At 33.8% G+C, this 16,393-nt stretch overlaps 3 protein-coding genes across 6 annotated transcripts; 2 read left to right on the top strand and 1 right to left on the bottom strand.

Annotated features, from left to right (window-relative positions):
* Positions 1 to 185: 185 nt before the first annotated feature.
* LOC137832878 (cell division control protein 48 homolog C) lies at positions 186 to 5,181 on the top strand. The gene is made up of 10 exons (XM_068641260.1): positions 186 to 1,218; positions 1,457 to 2,043; positions 2,186 to 2,338; positions 3,014 to 3,130; positions 3,229 to 3,333; positions 3,716 to 3,781; positions 3,872 to 3,936; positions 4,026 to 4,227; positions 4,713 to 4,817; positions 4,922 to 5,181. Exons 1-10 carry the CDS (start codon positions 333 to 335, stop codon positions 4,967 to 4,969), a joined length of 2,334 nt encoding a protein of 777 aa, XP_068497361.1. The 5' UTR covers positions 186 to 332; the 3' UTR covers positions 4,970 to 5,181.
* A 1,315-nt stretch (positions 5,182 to 6,496) lies between these two features.
* LOC137832876 (pentatricopeptide repeat-containing protein At1g10910, chloroplastic) lies at positions 6,497 to 14,495 on the bottom strand. Of its 4 annotated transcripts, none has more exons than XR_011084619.1 (12): positions 14,242 to 14,495; positions 14,075 to 14,159; positions 13,646 to 13,909; positions 12,826 to 13,128; positions 11,552 to 11,656; positions 11,243 to 11,342; positions 10,288 to 10,607; positions 9,451 to 9,627; positions 9,241 to 9,369; positions 8,679 to 8,939; positions 7,412 to 7,959; positions 6,497 to 7,313 (listed from the first exon to the last, which is right to left on the bottom strand). XR_011084619.1 is itself a non-coding variant. In XM_068641256.1 (11 exons), exons 1-10 carry the CDS (start codon positions 14,457 to 14,459, stop codon positions 8,721 to 8,723), a joined length of 1,920 nt encoding a protein of 639 aa, XP_068497357.1. In that variant the 5' UTR covers positions 14,460 to 14,495; the 3' UTR covers positions 6,497 to 7,959; positions 8,679 to 8,720. The 4 variants fall into 4 exon arrangements, 2 of the variants coding, with proteins under 2 accessions (XP_068497357.1, XP_068497358.1); XR_011084620.1 differs by having other exon boundaries at positions 6,497 to 7,309; XM_068641256.1 differs by having other exon boundaries at positions 6,497 to 7,959.
* Positions 6,584 to 7,957, top strand: LOC137832877 (3-ketoacyl-CoA synthase 7). Its single transcript, XM_068641258.1, has one exon. It carries the CDS (start codon positions 6,584 to 6,586, stop codon positions 7,955 to 7,957), a length of 1,374 nt encoding a protein of 457 aa, XP_068497359.1.
* Positions 14,496 to 16,393: the final 1,898 nt, after the last annotated feature.

Here is a 16,393-nt window from a genome sequence, read left to right as displayed (position 1 = left end):
CTCCATGCTTTTATATTATAAAATGATCTGTGGTGTGCTATTTATTTAATGATAAATTTTAAAAATACTAGTAGGAGAAAATAGTTATAAAACTAAAATAATTTTTACAAAATAAGTTAAATAAGATATGTAAAATGAGTAAAAAATATGGTTTATATATAATTGTAGATTATAGTTTATATTTTATGAAGTTCGAACGTTAAACAAAAGAGCGTCTTAGGAAACGCTACCGTTTTGATTAGGGTTTGCGAGAACTGTAGCTACTGTTTTGGTTAGGGAATAGAGTTGAAGAAGAAGAAGACAACACAGAGAGTGAGAGAGTATTAGGGAAAATGGGAAGAAACGGAGGAGGAAGGTCTCTGCAACAAGCCCTCCGTCGCCGCATTGATACCTGCAAGTCCAAATACTCCACGGCGGAAGAAATCGCCAACCATCTCCGTTCGACTTACCCCGATTATCACCGAACTAAACACCAAACCCTAATTCGATTTGTTCAGGAAGCGGTTCATTCCACCGCGCAGCATAATCAAACTTCCACGCCGAAGTATTCCGATGGTGACGATGACGACAACATGGAGTCCCGAAGCGCGTCTCGAAAGCGTAGGAAGAAAATTGACGAGGGTGAAGAGAGGTTGAAGAAGATGGAAGCGTTACACGCGCGAAGGAGGGTGCAGGATCCTTCCTCGTCGTCCTCTGCTTCTTCGGAGAGTGATGATGAGGAAGCGGTGTCGACTTCGGAGGACGCAATTTACGGGGAGAAGGTGGAGCCTCAGTTTGATTTGATGAAGGAAATGCTAAGGAAGTCGTATACGCCGAAGAAGGTGGTGGCGGCGGCGGCGGTGGAAAAGAACGTTGAATTGGAGATGAGTAATAGAAGTAAAGGCACTGTTCTGAATGAGGTGAATGAGGTGCGGAAGCAATCTCTGCGTTCGGTTTCGAATAGTGAAGTTTCAAATGGTGAGGGGAAGGGGAAGGATGGACCGAGATTTAAGGATTTAGGTGGGATGAAGGAGGTTTTGGAGGAACTGAAGATGGAAGTAATTGTACCTTTGTTTCATCCCCAGTTGCCTAAGCAGTTAGGAGTGAAGCCAATGGCTGGCATTTTGTTGCATGGTCCACCTGGATGTGGGAAGACCAAACTTGCTCATGCTATAGCTAATGAGACTGGTCTTCCTTTCTATCAGATTTCAGCTACTGAGGTAGTCTCTGGAGTCTCAGGTATTAGCAATGTTTGGACTTTAATTTTGACTTTGTGTTCTTGATAGTTCAATAGTTCAGTTGTATTATTCTATTTATAATAATCCAATTTGATAGCGCAAATAACATCACATCAATCAAAGTTTCTCTAAAAATGTTAGAGAAGTGACTATAAAAAATAATTTGAGACCAATCTATGACTAATGCTAAATATAAAAAATTGAACGTAATTTGATATATTGGCGTCTTTTGTGATTAGGTGCATCTGAAGAAAATATTAGAGAACTTTTTGCTAAAGCTTACAGAACTGCACCTTCGATCGTCTTTATTGATGAGATTGATGCAATTGCTTCTAAAAGAGAGAATTTGCAGCGTGAGATGGAGAAACGAATTGTGACGCAATTAATGACTTGCATGGATCAATCAAGTAGGCTTCCAACGGATGATTCAGAGAGTGCTGGCTATGTTCTTGTAATAGGAGCTACAAATAGGCCTGATGCTGTTGACCCTGCCCTGAGAAGGCCTGGTCGGTTTGATCGTGAAATTATCATTGGTCATCCTGATGAATTTGCCAGGGAGGAGATCCTATCTGTGCTTACTTCCAATCTTAGACTTGAGGGTTTATTTGATCTACAGAAAATAGCCAGGGCTACATCAGGTTTTGTTGGTGCTGATTTGGCAGCTCTGGTTGACAAGGCTGGTAATTTGGCAATGAAGAGAATAATTGATGAAAGGAGACGTGAATTATCTGAAGAACTCACGAGCGAGCATGTTGAAGACTGGTGGAGGGAACCTTGGTCGGCTGAAGAAGTGGACAAGCTTGCCATCAAAATGTCCGATTTTGAGGTGCTTTTTATTTCTATGCTTGTCTACTTATTATTATTATGAGCATCTATGGGTCACAAGAGCCTTTTCTATTAGTTTAGGTGAATATCCTATTTTTAAGCACTCCTTCTTGCTAATAATTTTTATCTGGACATTGATGCAGGAAGCATCCAAAAAGGTACAACCTTCATTAAGAAGAGAAGGATTCTCTATCATTCCTAATGTTAAATGGGAAGACGTTGGGGGCCTTGATCTCTTAAGGAAAGAGTTTGAACGATATATTGTAAGGCGAATAAAATATCCTGAAGATTATGAGGTAAACAAACTACTGCACTTCTTTTAAATTGCAGTCTCTGTTTAATTTTATTTCTTTTCTATTTCATATTTCTCTTTTAATATTGCAATTGTTGAGTAGCTATAATGTTAGGATTCAATTGCATGATTTGGAATTGCCACCTCATTGGAAGTATGAGATTCTAATATGGGGGTTCTTAGGCCTTGGGTTCTCTTATTAAATGACTATTTCATACTCATAGATTTTTAATATTTCTTTATGATGGTCACTCCCTTCCCTTTACTGTATTGAACAAAATGTGTGATGCAACTGGTTATCATGGTTTTAATCATGTGAATTTTTAGAATTTTGTTCTAGACAAAAAGGCAGGTGATTGGTAAGAATTATCATTATATATTTTTCCCCTCAAGTTAGGGAGTTACCTTGGGATAGGGATTATGGAATAACAGATAGTGAGTGTTACACCAATCTATATCAGCCTTATCATTAGATGCCCTTCCTTATCTATGTAAGTAAGTATACAGAAAATCTGCGATCAATATTTAGTAATTTGGTTACTGTATATTTAAATTCTCTTAATAAGTTTCATGTTCTTTTGCTAAAACTTGGTTTGATTTTTGTCTTTGACATTTCAAGAAAATTATAGTAAGTTGTATATCACTCATTGATTTCTGTGCATGTATTAATTTATTTTAGGGGCTCGGGGTTGATCTTGAGACTGGATTTTTGCTTTATGGACCTCCTGGTTGTGGTAAAACGCTGATTGCCAAAGCTGTTGCCAGTGAGGCAGGGGCTAGTTTTATCCATATCAAGGTCTGTTTAAATACTCATCCCATTTCTCATTAATGTTGGCTGTCTTGTTTTGAATACGTATTTTTGTAAATGATTAAATTGCTTTGTTGCAATTTTAGGGTCCTGAACTTTTAAATAAATATGTTGGAGAAAGCGAGCTTGCAGTTCGGACATTGTTTAGCCGTGCAAGGACATGTGCACCTTGTATACTTTTCTTTGACGAGGTTTGTTTCTGGTTCTCTTCTTAGCAGTGTTGGTTAACTTGAATATTTTATAATGATATACCAATTTGATTTCGGATGGTGATCTATATAAAATATATCATTGTCTAGAATTTTCTTTCTTCGGAGAAACTAATATGGAGTTTTATTACTGTTTTTTATTCTGTTCCTCTATTTATTGTTAAATAATTCTTTCAGTCGTTCACATTAGTGGCTGTTATTTTTGTGATTGGTGCTTACTAAGCAAACTATTGATGTTCAAGTCTATTTCTATCATTAATTTCCTTGGTCTATATGACGGGTTCGAACAAGTTCTCAGTAAGCAACTTGTTGTATAGAATGATATACCTACGAATGCTAAAATTTATTTTCATGCCATTTTCAGGTTGATGCTTTGACAACTAAACGTGGTAAGGAAGGTGGTTGGGTTATTGAACGACTGTTGAACCAGGTAAAAAATTAGTAGTTTTTTGAAATGAGAAAAGTACAGCCATTTTAACTGATAACATGATGGAAACATGACAGTTGTATGAATTTGCAGTTGCTTATTGAGTTGGATGGTGCAGGACATCGAAGAGGTGTTTTTGTGATTGGTGCTACAAATAGGTACACACCTTGTTCACCATATCTATTCTCGAATTAGTTATTTCACTGCACATCACGCCATATTCATAGTCAGTTTCTCATTTTTGCAGGCCTGAGGTGATGGATCGTGCTCTCTTACGGCCTGGTAGATTTGGTAAACTTCTGTACGTTCCACTACCCAGCCCAGATCAGCGAGTTTTGATATTGAAAGCTCTTGCAAGGAATAAGGCTATTGATGCCACTGTGGATTTGAGTGCGATGGCAACCATGGCAGGTTGTGAAAACCTAAGTGGCGCTGATCTTGCTGCATTGGTTTGTCTCTGCTCTTTTATTGATGTTGTCTCTTTAATCCCCATATCATTCTTGTATATTTTGTATGTATGTATGTATGCTTGTGTGGGACAAACTATGTAGTTAGGATCAATGAGGTTCGGACACGCCTCTTAAATGGTATGTCTTGGACACACTTGTAGGACACGTATTGGGTGAAGTGTCTAATTCAAAAAATATTTATTAGATTTGTGATAATTCTAGTACGATTCTAACACAATTTTAAAAATGAGAAATACATTAATTTTCTAAAAAATCAAACTTATTATATAAGTTTTTATTATGATTAAAAAAATAATAAATAAATCTTTTTATAAATTTTTATTGTTAATTTATATAGTTTATAGTTATATAATATATAAATCCGTGTTCCCGTGTCCTACATTTCAGAGATTATACGTATCTTTGTGTCAGTGTCCGTGTTACAGTGGTTAGAATTATAAATACTGATTTTCTTGACTACACAGATGAATGAAGCGGCAATGGCTGCTGTGGAAGAGAAACATAAAACTATCAACAGTACTCATTTTGAAGTAGCACTAAGTAAAGTCTCGCCGTCAGTGTCTGACAGGGTAAGCCTTATTCCTCTATTTTCGTATACATGAAATCTGATGCCTTGTGCTGAAGAAATTAGTTAATAGAAATTTACATTGATTTATTTTGATTTTTGGAACAGCAAAAGAAGTACTATCAGCACTTGTCGGAGAGCTTTAAAGTAGCATGAACAACGTGACTTGGTTATAATTTATGGTTTATAATTTATTCTGTTTACGAACATGCCATTCATAGAAGATGACAAAAATAGAAACCCCACAAAAGTAAAACCCTTATGGTTTGTTCAGTGAAGGTTTATTTTTTATTTTTTAGGGTTTCAGTCTATACCTTATTGCTTTTCATAATTTTTTGAATATAAATTGAATTAATAGTACTTTGTCATATTCTAATCTTTCTGTCAGTTAAAAAAATAAGGACGTGGTTAACAGCCTTAACTTTTGACGGTCTTACAATTGCAAGAAAAAATAAAATTAGGAAAAAAATTAAAATAAGGATAAATATGTCTTTCGTTTTCGTAATGTTAAATTGATTTTTTTTATCTAATTCAAACTATTATAACGAGTTTTTATAGATTTGTTTTATATAATAAATATTTTAGTTTATACTGAAAATGTTTTTTACGTATAAAAAAATTGATAATGATCATTTTCAAAAAGTTTTCTTTGAAGTAATAAAAATATTTAAAATTTTGATTAAAAACAAAAATTAATTTCACGATACATGTTCCCTATATTTTTCCGAAAAAAATTCTTTGGATTATAATAACTATTGTATCGGCTTGTGGAGTCGAAAAAGACATTTAATCTAAAAGTTAAAAAATATGAATATGTAAATTCGTCAATTTATACATGGTCTATGGACCGATCTCTACACCTCTAAAATAAGGCTGCTTCTTCGGCTTCCATACCACCTCCATAAATAATTTTTTTTATTCTAAAATACTTTTCTTTAAAATTCCAAATTACATAATTCGGAAGTCTTATTTTAATCCAGAATTAGCTTCTGGATTATGTAATCCAAGCATTTTGTGATTAGTTTCCAGATTACATAATATGGAAGTCTTTTCTATACATAAGATTAGTTTCTAGATTATGTAATCCGAAAGTCTTTTTTTAAGATGTGTGATTAGTTTTCGAATTACATAATCCGAAAGTCTTTTTTAAATATGAGATTAACTTTTGGATTATGTAATCCAGACATAATCCATAGGAGTTCCGAATTTTATAAATCTCAAGAACACTTCCGAATCCAAAAACATCTTTCGGATTATGTATCGAGGTGGCAAAGAAAAGGATAAAACAATATTTTTACATCTAGTATGTGGCACAAGAAGGTATGGAGATGTAGGAAGAAAGAGCCCTAGAATAACTATTTTTTACTTTCCCACCTAATGAATGGATAAAAGAATCTAGTCACAAAGTAGGCCATAGCATAAAATAGGATAGGCCGAAACAATTAGGCGCATGGAAAAATTAAATAATTATGTAATTATTTATCTTCTCCTATCCATAATTTGTTATCTTTTTGTATAGTCATGAATTCCTCATTCTCTTGCAATCAAAAGTTCCTCCTTCTCAACCATTTGTCAAGGAACTAAAGTTTCTTACCTGTTGGTTCATCACACAATTTTTGTGATAACTAATGGATGCATTTTTTCAGAGGAAAATGGGGGAACAACAACGCATGAGCAAGAGTGTAACTGCATGTTTGAAAAACTTTCCTACTTGCACTAAAATGAACTAGTTCTTTACATTTGAACTAATAAATCATATCCCAAGTTCAAATGCTTAAGTTTAAGCTTATGACAATGGAAGTTCTTCTATCCATATACCCTTCTTTCTGTGATCTGTCTCTCATCTCTGCCACACAATCTTTAGCAGCCATAGCATTAATTCTTATATTTCTTTACTTCTGCTTTAGACGTCGAACTGTGTATCTTCTTGACTATGTTTGTTATATGCCTCCTGATCATTTGCGCATCCCTTACTCTCATATGATAGAACACTTTGAAATATGCAACTTTGACCAAGAAAAAATAGACTTTGAAATGAAAGTGTTGGAAAGATCTGGTATTGGAGTCGAGGCTTGCATGCCAGAATCAGTTCACGAGCTCCCCCCAAATGATTCCATGAAGCTTGCACAAGAAGAAGTTGAATTGGTTCTTTTCAGAATTGTCAAAGATCTACTTTCCAAGCACAAAGTGAATCCTAAAAGAATTGACATCCTTGTTTCAAATTGTAGCCTATTTTGTCCTACACCATCCATTGCATCAATGATCATAAACAAGTTTGGATTCAGGAGCAACATAAAGAGTGTCAACCTGAGTGGAATGGGTTGCAGTGCTGGATTGTTGTCAATAAACTTGGCCAAAGATCTGTTGAAAGTTCACAACAACTCATTGGCTTTAGTTCTTAGCATGGAGGCTGTAGCTCCAAATGGCTACAGAGGTAATGACAAGTCTATGCTTATTGCCAATGTATTGTTTCGAATGGGAGGAGCAGCCATTCTACTATCTAGCAGAAAACAAGACAAGTCAGTGGCCAAGTACAAGCTTCAGCATCTTGTGAGAACACACAGAGGATCAAATGACCAAGCATACAAGTCTGTTTACCAGGAATCTGATGAAAATGAGATTGTGGGTGTTTCCCTCTCACGATCACTTCTTACTGTAGCTGCATCAGCTTTGAGGACCAATATAACAACCTTAGGCCCTCTTGTCTTGCCATATTCAGAGCAATTGCGCTTTGGATGGTCAGTGATTTGCAAGAAAATATGGGCAAGAGGGAGTAAGGAAATCTATGTACCAAATTTTAAGAAGGCTTTCGAACATTTCTGTATACATGCTGGAGGTAAGTCAGTCATAGATGCCATAGAGGAAAGTCTGAAGCTGCAGAAGAAAGATAGTGAAGCCTCAAGGATGACATTATACAGATTTGGCAATACTTCATCTTCTTCTCTGTGGTATGAGCTCTGCTATTTGGAGGCACAAGGAAGAGTGAAGAAAGGAGACAGGGTGTGGCAAATTGCCTTTGGAAGTGGATTCAAGTGTAATAGTGCAGTTTGGAAGTGTCTTTCTGATACTGATCCAAGTGTAAGGAATGCCTGGTCAGATAGAATCCATTTGTATCCAGTTGAGATACCTGTGTTTGACTGTTGAACCTGTAGGAGGTTTGAGAAACATTAGCAGTTCAACAGTTAAAAAGTCATTGGATATCATTCACCTTTTTCTTACCTCTTTTAATAACTCGCTTATTCCATAAGACCATGCAAAATAAATTACAATATAATTTATAACTTTCCATCCCTTTTATATTTTCATTTCAGTGTTGATTTTTGTCTGTCTGTGCTTTATGATACGTTTTAAAGAATAAAAGACATGAAAATATCAAAATTATAAATGTTTATTGGTTCTTTATATGCTGTATTCATCTCAATATTGCTTTGTCCTATATTTGTCTAAGTGGTGATGATAATTAGGCACTTCATTTTTTCTTATTTTCCTTTTAAGTTTTGCTGACAAAATCATCCTTTCTTTTATTACTTGTTCATCTGATCAACATAAAACAGACTGCAAGTATGAACTGCAACGTGTGATGGAGATACCACCAGCCATCCTTTACTTGTTAATGGAGCAAAAAATAAGGATGTGATTGTTACCAGCCATGGCCATTTTGACGATGTTACTTGCAAAAGAAGCATGTTACTGACAATAACTCAAAAAAAATGAAAGGATCATATAACAATTTGACGGGATATATTTATATCTGCTGTATATACAACTAGTCAATCCGCAGCACTAGAGGGGAAAAATTGCTGTGTAGACTATTTATAACAACTCAATTGAAAAAATTGAAGAGGGGAAAAATTAAGTAATGTACCATCTAGCACTATCTCCTCGATCCTAAAGTTAGGATGATGTTTTAAGTAGTGAGATTTTTGTGTTTTAATTGTACTTGTTGTTTGGACAAAACCTCAGCAATGAGCTGACGACCAAATAAGTGTGAATGCTTGAGGATTAAATTCCTTGTTGATGAATCAACCATGTAACCTTGCCCTGACATCCACTGTAGTAAGTGTAGCAGCAAGTCCTTCTTTTCAGGCTCACCTAAATAGCGTGACACAGCCATCGCAAATAAATCCTGCACGAGAAAAGAACGAACATGATTAATTTTGGAGTGAAAAGTTAAAAAGAAAACACAAACCATAGCTCTAGAATTTCTGAAAATCTGGGCATAGTTGTTAACAAATTAAATCAGTTATTCTACTTCATTCAAACTGTCAAAAATGCCATCAGGTCTAATTTAAGACTATTGCAATGTAATGGTATGATTTTTGGTTAGAGAAATCCTTGCGTGAGTGTGATTATGTCAAGGGAAAAAAAATCATGAATTAAATGTCATTCTAATATCAGTATTCAAATTGAAATACCATGCTTATTACCTGATCAAGCTTGTAGCCACTATCATGGAGAGTCTTCAGAACATCATTTATATAGTTGATGTTACCTGACTTCATGAATGCAATAGCAAATTTTTTGGTGGGAGGACGAGAAATATATTTAGCATTATCCTGGACAGGATAAAATTCATCAGATGAACTGCAATGACAAGAGAAACACTCGGATTTATGTATTCTTTAAACCTAGAATACCTTGACTACTACATATGCATCTTTCAAAAGATGGCCTGCTAGGAGAATGTACAAAATCTTCTCGTGAAGTGACTTGCACATTGTTCTCTTGCCATATCTCAGCATATTGTAAACAGAAAATGCCTCTGAATAAGCATTTACCTGACCAAGGTGGGATATTAAAGTGGAACAAAGCTCCTACAAAGAGAGAGACAACAGATAAACTTTTATTTAGTAACTAAACCAACAACATATGAAAATAAGATTGCAGTAGCTTCATCAAATGAAACATTCTCATTTTTTTAATTGGGTAAGTGCAACTTCACATTTCGACTCTTTTCCCTTTTCCTATCATTACTTTACAGGTATTTCATTTTTTCTTCAGGAACACAGCTGTTCCATCAGGTAAAACTGTAAGGCTAACTAGTAGATTAGAAAAAATTAATAACAATATCTTCGTAAAAGAAAGGAAAAAAACCTCAATCTCGAAAAAATGCACCAAAATATACAATTGTAGAAAGCAGAAATCTACACCAGGTTCTCGGCAACAAAAATGAGAAATCCCTAACCAGGGTCCAAACAATAAATGAAAACCCAGAGCACAAGGCTTCCAACTAGTGAGGTCTAGGGAGGATAGTTGCGTACAGCCTTAACCCGACTAGCAGAGTGGCTGCTTCAAGGATTCAAACCTGTGACCTTTAGGAAATAAGGTAGCAGCCTTGCCCTTACAAAGATCCAAAAAGATGCGTAGTACACATAATAAAATTAAAAGGACAGTTTTCAGTAACATAACGAGGAAGACCAAGTTCAATAATAATACAGGGGACTCCATATTAGTACTTGGATAAAACACCATACCTCTCCAGGTTGATGGCCTTTACTATGCATGTCCTTCATGGTTCGATAAGCTAATAGATACATTTTTTCCCTACAGAAGTATTTTATTAGAATATGGAAGGTATTGTAGCTAGGACTGATTGCCAGTTCATCCATCTTTTTTAGAGTTTCCATAACACTTTCCATTTCACCTACTCTACAGAAAGCACAGAGCATTGAATTCAGTATAACTATGTCATATTTATTAGAGGTGGTTTCAAAATCCTTGGCTAACTGTTTTGCTTCCCGAAAAAGCTTGGAACGACATAATGCTGATATCATGATACTATGAGCATAGCCATCTGCACATGTGGGAAATAAATCAACAAATTATTACCAATTGAAAATATGAGAAGTATGAAAGCTACAATAACTAAAGGTTAATAGCATAAAGAAAAACAGAGCTCAGTTAAGACTTATGAATATGTATTATTAATTCTAAGAACAGAAATTCCTGCAGGACTTCAAAAAATGGAATGATAGGAATAAGTGTAGCAACAAGAAGGATAGTGTTAACACATTTCTATTAGTTTTTTTTATTCGTTTTCATTACATGTGAAGCTGTTAAAGACCAACTATCCCAAAAGCTTATCGTGAGTGATAAGTGCAGGCAATCATGGTAGGTGATTGCATTCGAATGAGACCATGCCAAGGATCAACTTTACTAAAAGCTTAAGATCCAAGAGAGGTTATATGTATATAAAGAATAAATAAATTTAAAAAATAATACTGGACTGCCAAAAAAAGTGAGAAAAAAGAGAATTATACTTTCTAGTTCATTGCATCACCATGAAAAAGTCAAGTCAGGTAATATACGGCAAATGAACTTATACCATTTTGATTCCTTTAAATCCTCGGGACTAGCCAATAGCTTAGAATAACCAAATATTTATATGAATGTTTATCATGTCATATTATTTCATTGAAGAAAACTTACCTGATCTGACATGGTTTTTCATCATTTCATCAAAGATAAGTTTGGCTTCATGTATCTGTCCTGCCTTAGCTAGGCCATCCATTAATATACAGTATGGCATCTGCATATGGATTGAGATAAGTAAATAATGGTAGTTGGAAAAGAAGACGTAGAAAAAAAATGTTAGAAGAATGATATATAATTTATGATGTGAAACAATTTGTTTTTTGTCATCGGTTAAGAATAGATAATATGCTATGTATTAAATGATTTCACAATGTTTCAGTCACAAAACAACTTTTTGCTGTTTATTTCAAAGGTTTTTCTTACCTCATCTTCAGCATAGCCCAACGATTTCAGTTCAGCTAATAATTCTCTAGACTTGTCAAACAAGCCTCCCTTAACATATACCTTCAGTAAGGTAGTCAAAATGACCTGCAAATCATTATTTTAGTCCGTTTTAGTAAAGGCTTGCTCTATATCAAATATTAGAAAGTGACATATAGGAAACATATAAAAGGTTTTGCATTTCAACAAGACAAACAAAGAGATGTTTGGTTAAGACATACAAATGGTTTTATATTGTATATTTCTCTCTAACACAACCCTCATACAGGGTCTCTCTGTGCTTGAAGTGTGGAGAATATACAGGCCAAACTACCTTGCTCCTAAATTCATGTTTTGATTAGAAGAACAGAAGTGGTAAGGATTGAAAACTACATGATTTAGTCATAGAGGCCTAGACACTATGTGATGAGCCTACTATGTCTTTAACTGATAGGCAAAGTCACATAAATGATTTTACACTATAAGCACCGTTGTCCAACCCATATTAGTGATTATAAGCCAAAAAAAAATAGCTTACGAATGCTAGTAGGCCCTCATCACACCATAGATTAAACAAGATTTATGGCATTGAGAAGGATGAACAACTTCAGTTTTGTACTTTGTTGTTCGAACTGGTTTTAATATTCCGCTTCTAGGCTAAACTATATCGACATGTTAGACTGAGGAAGCTGCAGATATTTTCCTCCCCTACTTTTCTCGGAGGCAATTTATTATTTTCTTGATTTCAAATTTTAAAAAAATAAGCAATTCGGTAAAGGTTAAAAGTCAAGGACAATCCACTTCAAATATTTTTTATTGTTTCATGCCCCACTTGTTTTACTCATTGAACTGATATAATGGTTGCCATAGTTGCAATTTTAGTTTCCTTTATCTGCATTAGTTTGTAATTCTCAATATTTTCCAGTTGATTTTAGTTTTCACAAACAATATTGATTTTGTAGTAGTTGATACTTGTATCAATCCACATAAAATCAATCCTTTAATAATATTTTATTATTTTAAATGATAAGCATACTTGCTTCCATTGAAGAAAAAATCCCAATTTGTTCCATCTACAATTCTGCATCATGTATCTGGCATGAGGTTAAGATATCCTAAGTGTCCCAATATCAATTTTAAATCATAGCGAACAATAGTCATGCCTGTGTAATATTATCAAAGGCCATTCATAAACATCCTAAAACATGATTTAATAGCCATAAATAACAATACACAAGTTGTAATCTAAAAATTAGTAAATGACAGGGAAAACAAACCTTGTTTGGTACTAACCCTTCAGATTTCATATCTTGAAATAATATATCAGCTTTTTTGTAGTTGCCACATGTTGAGTAAGCATTGAGCAAAGAGCTATAGTGATAAACATTTCGTGAGTGACCTTCATCCTTCATCTGGTTAAAATATTTTTCTGCTTCTTCCCATTTACCATTGGAAGCACACACTGCCAGAATTGTCCCATAAATTACACCATCCATCTGCAGTTTACTGTGTTGCAATTCCTGAATTAACTCTAATGCCTTAGGATAGCCATTTTCTATTTTAATGCAACCTGCAAGAAGCTAAAGATGAGAACGACCAAAATCAGAAAACAGGAAAATATTAAATCCTAAAGTTAGAACCATGTAAATGCCTAAAACATAAAAAGTCAACACTTTTAGACAGGAAATCAAGTAGAGAATATGAAATAATAGGCACCTTCTATTTCCCTCTTCTCTAAAGTCAAAACTTCAAGCATGCTAAATTAACTAATATCATAAGGAACCTGTTACGAATAGAAAGTCTACTGGAGAAGGCCCAATCTATGTTACTGCTCAAGGGTACAACAAGCCAAGAAGAACGATCATCAAACCAAAGAAATGAGCCGATTTCGTGGGCCTTTAGTACTGTCCTATAGTGAGCGATAATCTTATTGGGACAATGCCTAGCTGTAGGATCCGTTTGAGTGGGAGTTTGATAGGATCAAAGCGTTGTATGATTTTAAAGCTATAACTTCAAGCATGCTGAATTAATTAACAACAGCTCATTTTCAAAGATGTAAGGAAAGCATGTCACAAGATTAAGAATAAAATGCCATACCGTGCTATAGGTAACAGGATCAGGAACTAGACCATCTAGCTGCATCTGCCGAAAGAGTTTCATACCGGAATCAAACTTGCCTTTCTTGATTAAACAACCAAGAACAGAGTTGCACACAAGGATATTTTTCCTGGCCGATTCATCTTGAATGCTATGGTACAGTTGCAACATCTCAGCAGCGTCAAGATTATTCGCCATGAACCTCATGTAATGAGAATAAGACGAAACATCAAGCTTGTTGTTCTCTTGCATCCACTTAAAGAGCTGCAAATGCAATTGCAGTAACAGTAAAAACATCGCGGAACAAAATAACGATGCATTGATAAAAATAAAATAAATTATCTGTAGTTAATCTGTAAATGTTAATTTACATTCATTTCTCCAAAAGCTGTTTGTAGTTTATACGCAACGAGAAGAAGAAGCGAGAACCTGAGAGATGTGGTTGAATTTGTTGGAATTTTTAAAGTGATAAAGAGCGGCATTGAGGTCTTTGACGGTCAACGTTTCTCCTAGCCTGAAAATCACAGATAGAGAGTGAGAAAATGTTGAAGGAAGAAGGAATAGTGAGACGACGGCGAAGCGGTGAAAGAGAAAACCTAGCGAGAGCCGAGGGCAAATCGGAAGAGCGCTGAATTTCAAGTGTGGCTGATTTTCTTGCGGAGGGGAAGGGTTTGGAGCTTCGGAGTTTGACGGAGTTTCTGTGCGGCGGAGTTTGGCTGAGTGGCTCCGCCGTGGACGCGGAGGCGGGAATTGCGAGAGGAGAAGGAATCGCAGAGTGGCGAAAACGCATTCCAAACGACGATGATAGCTCCATTTTTTCTTTCACCAGTGATAATTCATTTTCAGTAAAACTTTTTAAATATGAACAATGAGGAAACTATGATTCAAACAAACAAAAGTAATTTTTAAAGATATTAACCATTGATAAAATATGTGAATAACATGAAATCAAATATGTAATTAAAAAATAACAAATTATACTAAAATTTTTGGATGCTTAATTTCATCATAATAACAACTAATATCTAATCAGAACTATTATCGTATATAATATATATTTTGATTTTCTTATATATGTTGTATGCTATGTACATAACATTCTTTATTGTATAATTAAAATTAATTTATATATTATAAAAAAAGAATTGAGATGAATAGAAGAGAAAGAATATTTTTTTTTCTTTAATTAAAGTTGATGGTTTGAATGTATATGGACACTATACTCATTAATCATTTTTTAAGTAAAATGTAAAACAAATAGTTAACAAATGTTAGAATAAAAAAATACAAAATATAGATTACGTATATGTATAAAGAAAAATAATTAAAAATTATAAAAAAATAGTTTCCTTTTAAAATATTGATAAAACTCAACTTGGAATAAATACTTCAATGCAAAAGTTTCATATTATATAACTTTTCTCCAATAGTCATGTTTCATAGCTTTGGAATAAATAGTTTGACTCAACTTATGAAGAAAGAGACATAACAAAAAGATGTGTAAGAAGTGATAAATTTTTGTAAGATAAAACAAAATTCAAAGGATATTTAACTTTTGAAGATGTATTGGAAGCATTAAGATTACAATGATAATCCTTTAGATACTCAAGTGATCTTTTTATTCCGGTACTCATTCGGACATGCTAATCTGATCAAAATTTTGTTTTGTGTCATGATCCTCAATGTTTGATTCATAGTTACTGTTATTTTTATCATTATCATTGAGTGCAAGAATGGCTTGTGAGGTTGGCTCAAAACAGGTTGATTTTAAAAAAAAATAAAAAATTATCATTAGCACGGTTAATTTCATTGGTAGTATCTTGAACCATTTGATATAGAAAAACATGTTCATAGAAGACAACATCTTTAGACTCAAAAATTTATCTTGATTGAATATTCAGCTCAACATATTCTTTTGATGCTATTGGATCAAGTTTTTTGTTTGTTTGTTGGCAAAGTGTTATCATAGCATAAAAATCCAAAACACCTTTAATCAATTAAAATCTGATGCAATTTTGTAAAACATTTCATGAGAAGAATAATTGTTTAAAACAGGTGTTGAAAACATATTTATAATATGCGCAACATGTATCACACAATATGACAAATAAATTTTGGTTAGATGAGATTGTATCATGAGAACTCTTACTACATTTAATATATCACCATGTTTCCTTTCAACTATACTATTTTGTTGTTCTACAGTATTGACACATGATGTTTGATGTCATTCATTATAGAAGTTCCATATAATATTATTAAACAATTATTTTGTATTAATGAGATAAGATTTTAATTTCAGTAAAGAAAAATTATTTTCAATTAAGTTTTTAGGATGATTACTTTTTTTTAGATATTGAACATTAATAAAATAATTAAATAACATGAAATAAAATATACACTACTTATAAAAAAATATTAACGAAATTTTCAGTAAAATTTAAAGAAGGGGAAAGAAATGTTTTCATTTTAGAAACATGTTTTTTGTTTGGAAATATAAAGATATCTTGCTTGATGAGAAGCAATATAAGGGAACCTTACTTTAACCTCAACCCAAGTAAAGCATGCATAATTATTAACTATAGAATATACAAATTCCATTGTTTAACAAAGAAAGAATGTTCTATACAATTATTATTATTAATAATAATAAAAGAATGTATAACAAATATATGTTCGTAAATATTAATGTTGCAAACCTTTGTCTTTACCTTATGCATGTCGAATTATCTTCATTTATTGACATAT

This window comes from Phaseolus vulgaris, chromosome 6, assembly GCF_000499845.2.
Source record: "Phaseolus vulgaris cultivar G19833 chromosome 6, P. vulgaris v2.0, whole genome shotgun sequence".
Lineage (NCBI taxonomy): Eukaryota > Viridiplantae > Streptophyta > Magnoliopsida > Fabales > Fabaceae > Phaseolus > Phaseolus vulgaris.
Note: the sequence above shows the minus strand (reverse complement) of the source record. Positions and strands in the feature narration are given on the sequence as shown.

Bases quoted from the DNA above. Each gene is read 5' to 3' on its own strand.
- LOC137832878 (XM_068641260.1), top strand. From the start codon at position 333: ATGGGAAGAAACGGAGGAGGAAGGTCTCTGCAACAAGCCCTCCGTCGC. The intron at 1,219-1,456 runs GTATTAGCAATG...TTTTGTGATTAG, and splicing joins GGTAGTCTCTGGAGTCTCAG to GTGCATCTGAAGAAAATATT. The intron at 2,044-2,185 runs GTGCTTTTTATT...ACATTGATGCAG, and splicing joins TCAAAATGTCCGATTTTGAG to GAAGCATCCAAAAAGGTACA.
- LOC137832877 (XM_068641258.1), top strand. From the start codon at position 6,584: ATGCTTAAGTTTAAGCTTATGACAATGGAAGTTCTTCTATCCATATAC.
- LOC137832876 (XM_068641256.1), bottom strand. From the start codon at position 14,459: ATGGAGCTATCATCGTCGTTTGGAATGCGTTTTCGCCACTCTGCGATT. The intron at 14,160-14,241 runs GTTTTCTCTTTC...TGTGATTTTCAG, and splicing joins TTGCCCTCGGCTCTCGCTAG to GCTAGGAGAAACGTTGACCG. The intron at 9,628-10,287 runs GTATGGTGTTTT...CTCTCTTTGTAG, and splicing joins AAGGCCATCAACCTGGAGAG to GAGCTTTGTTCCACTTTAAT.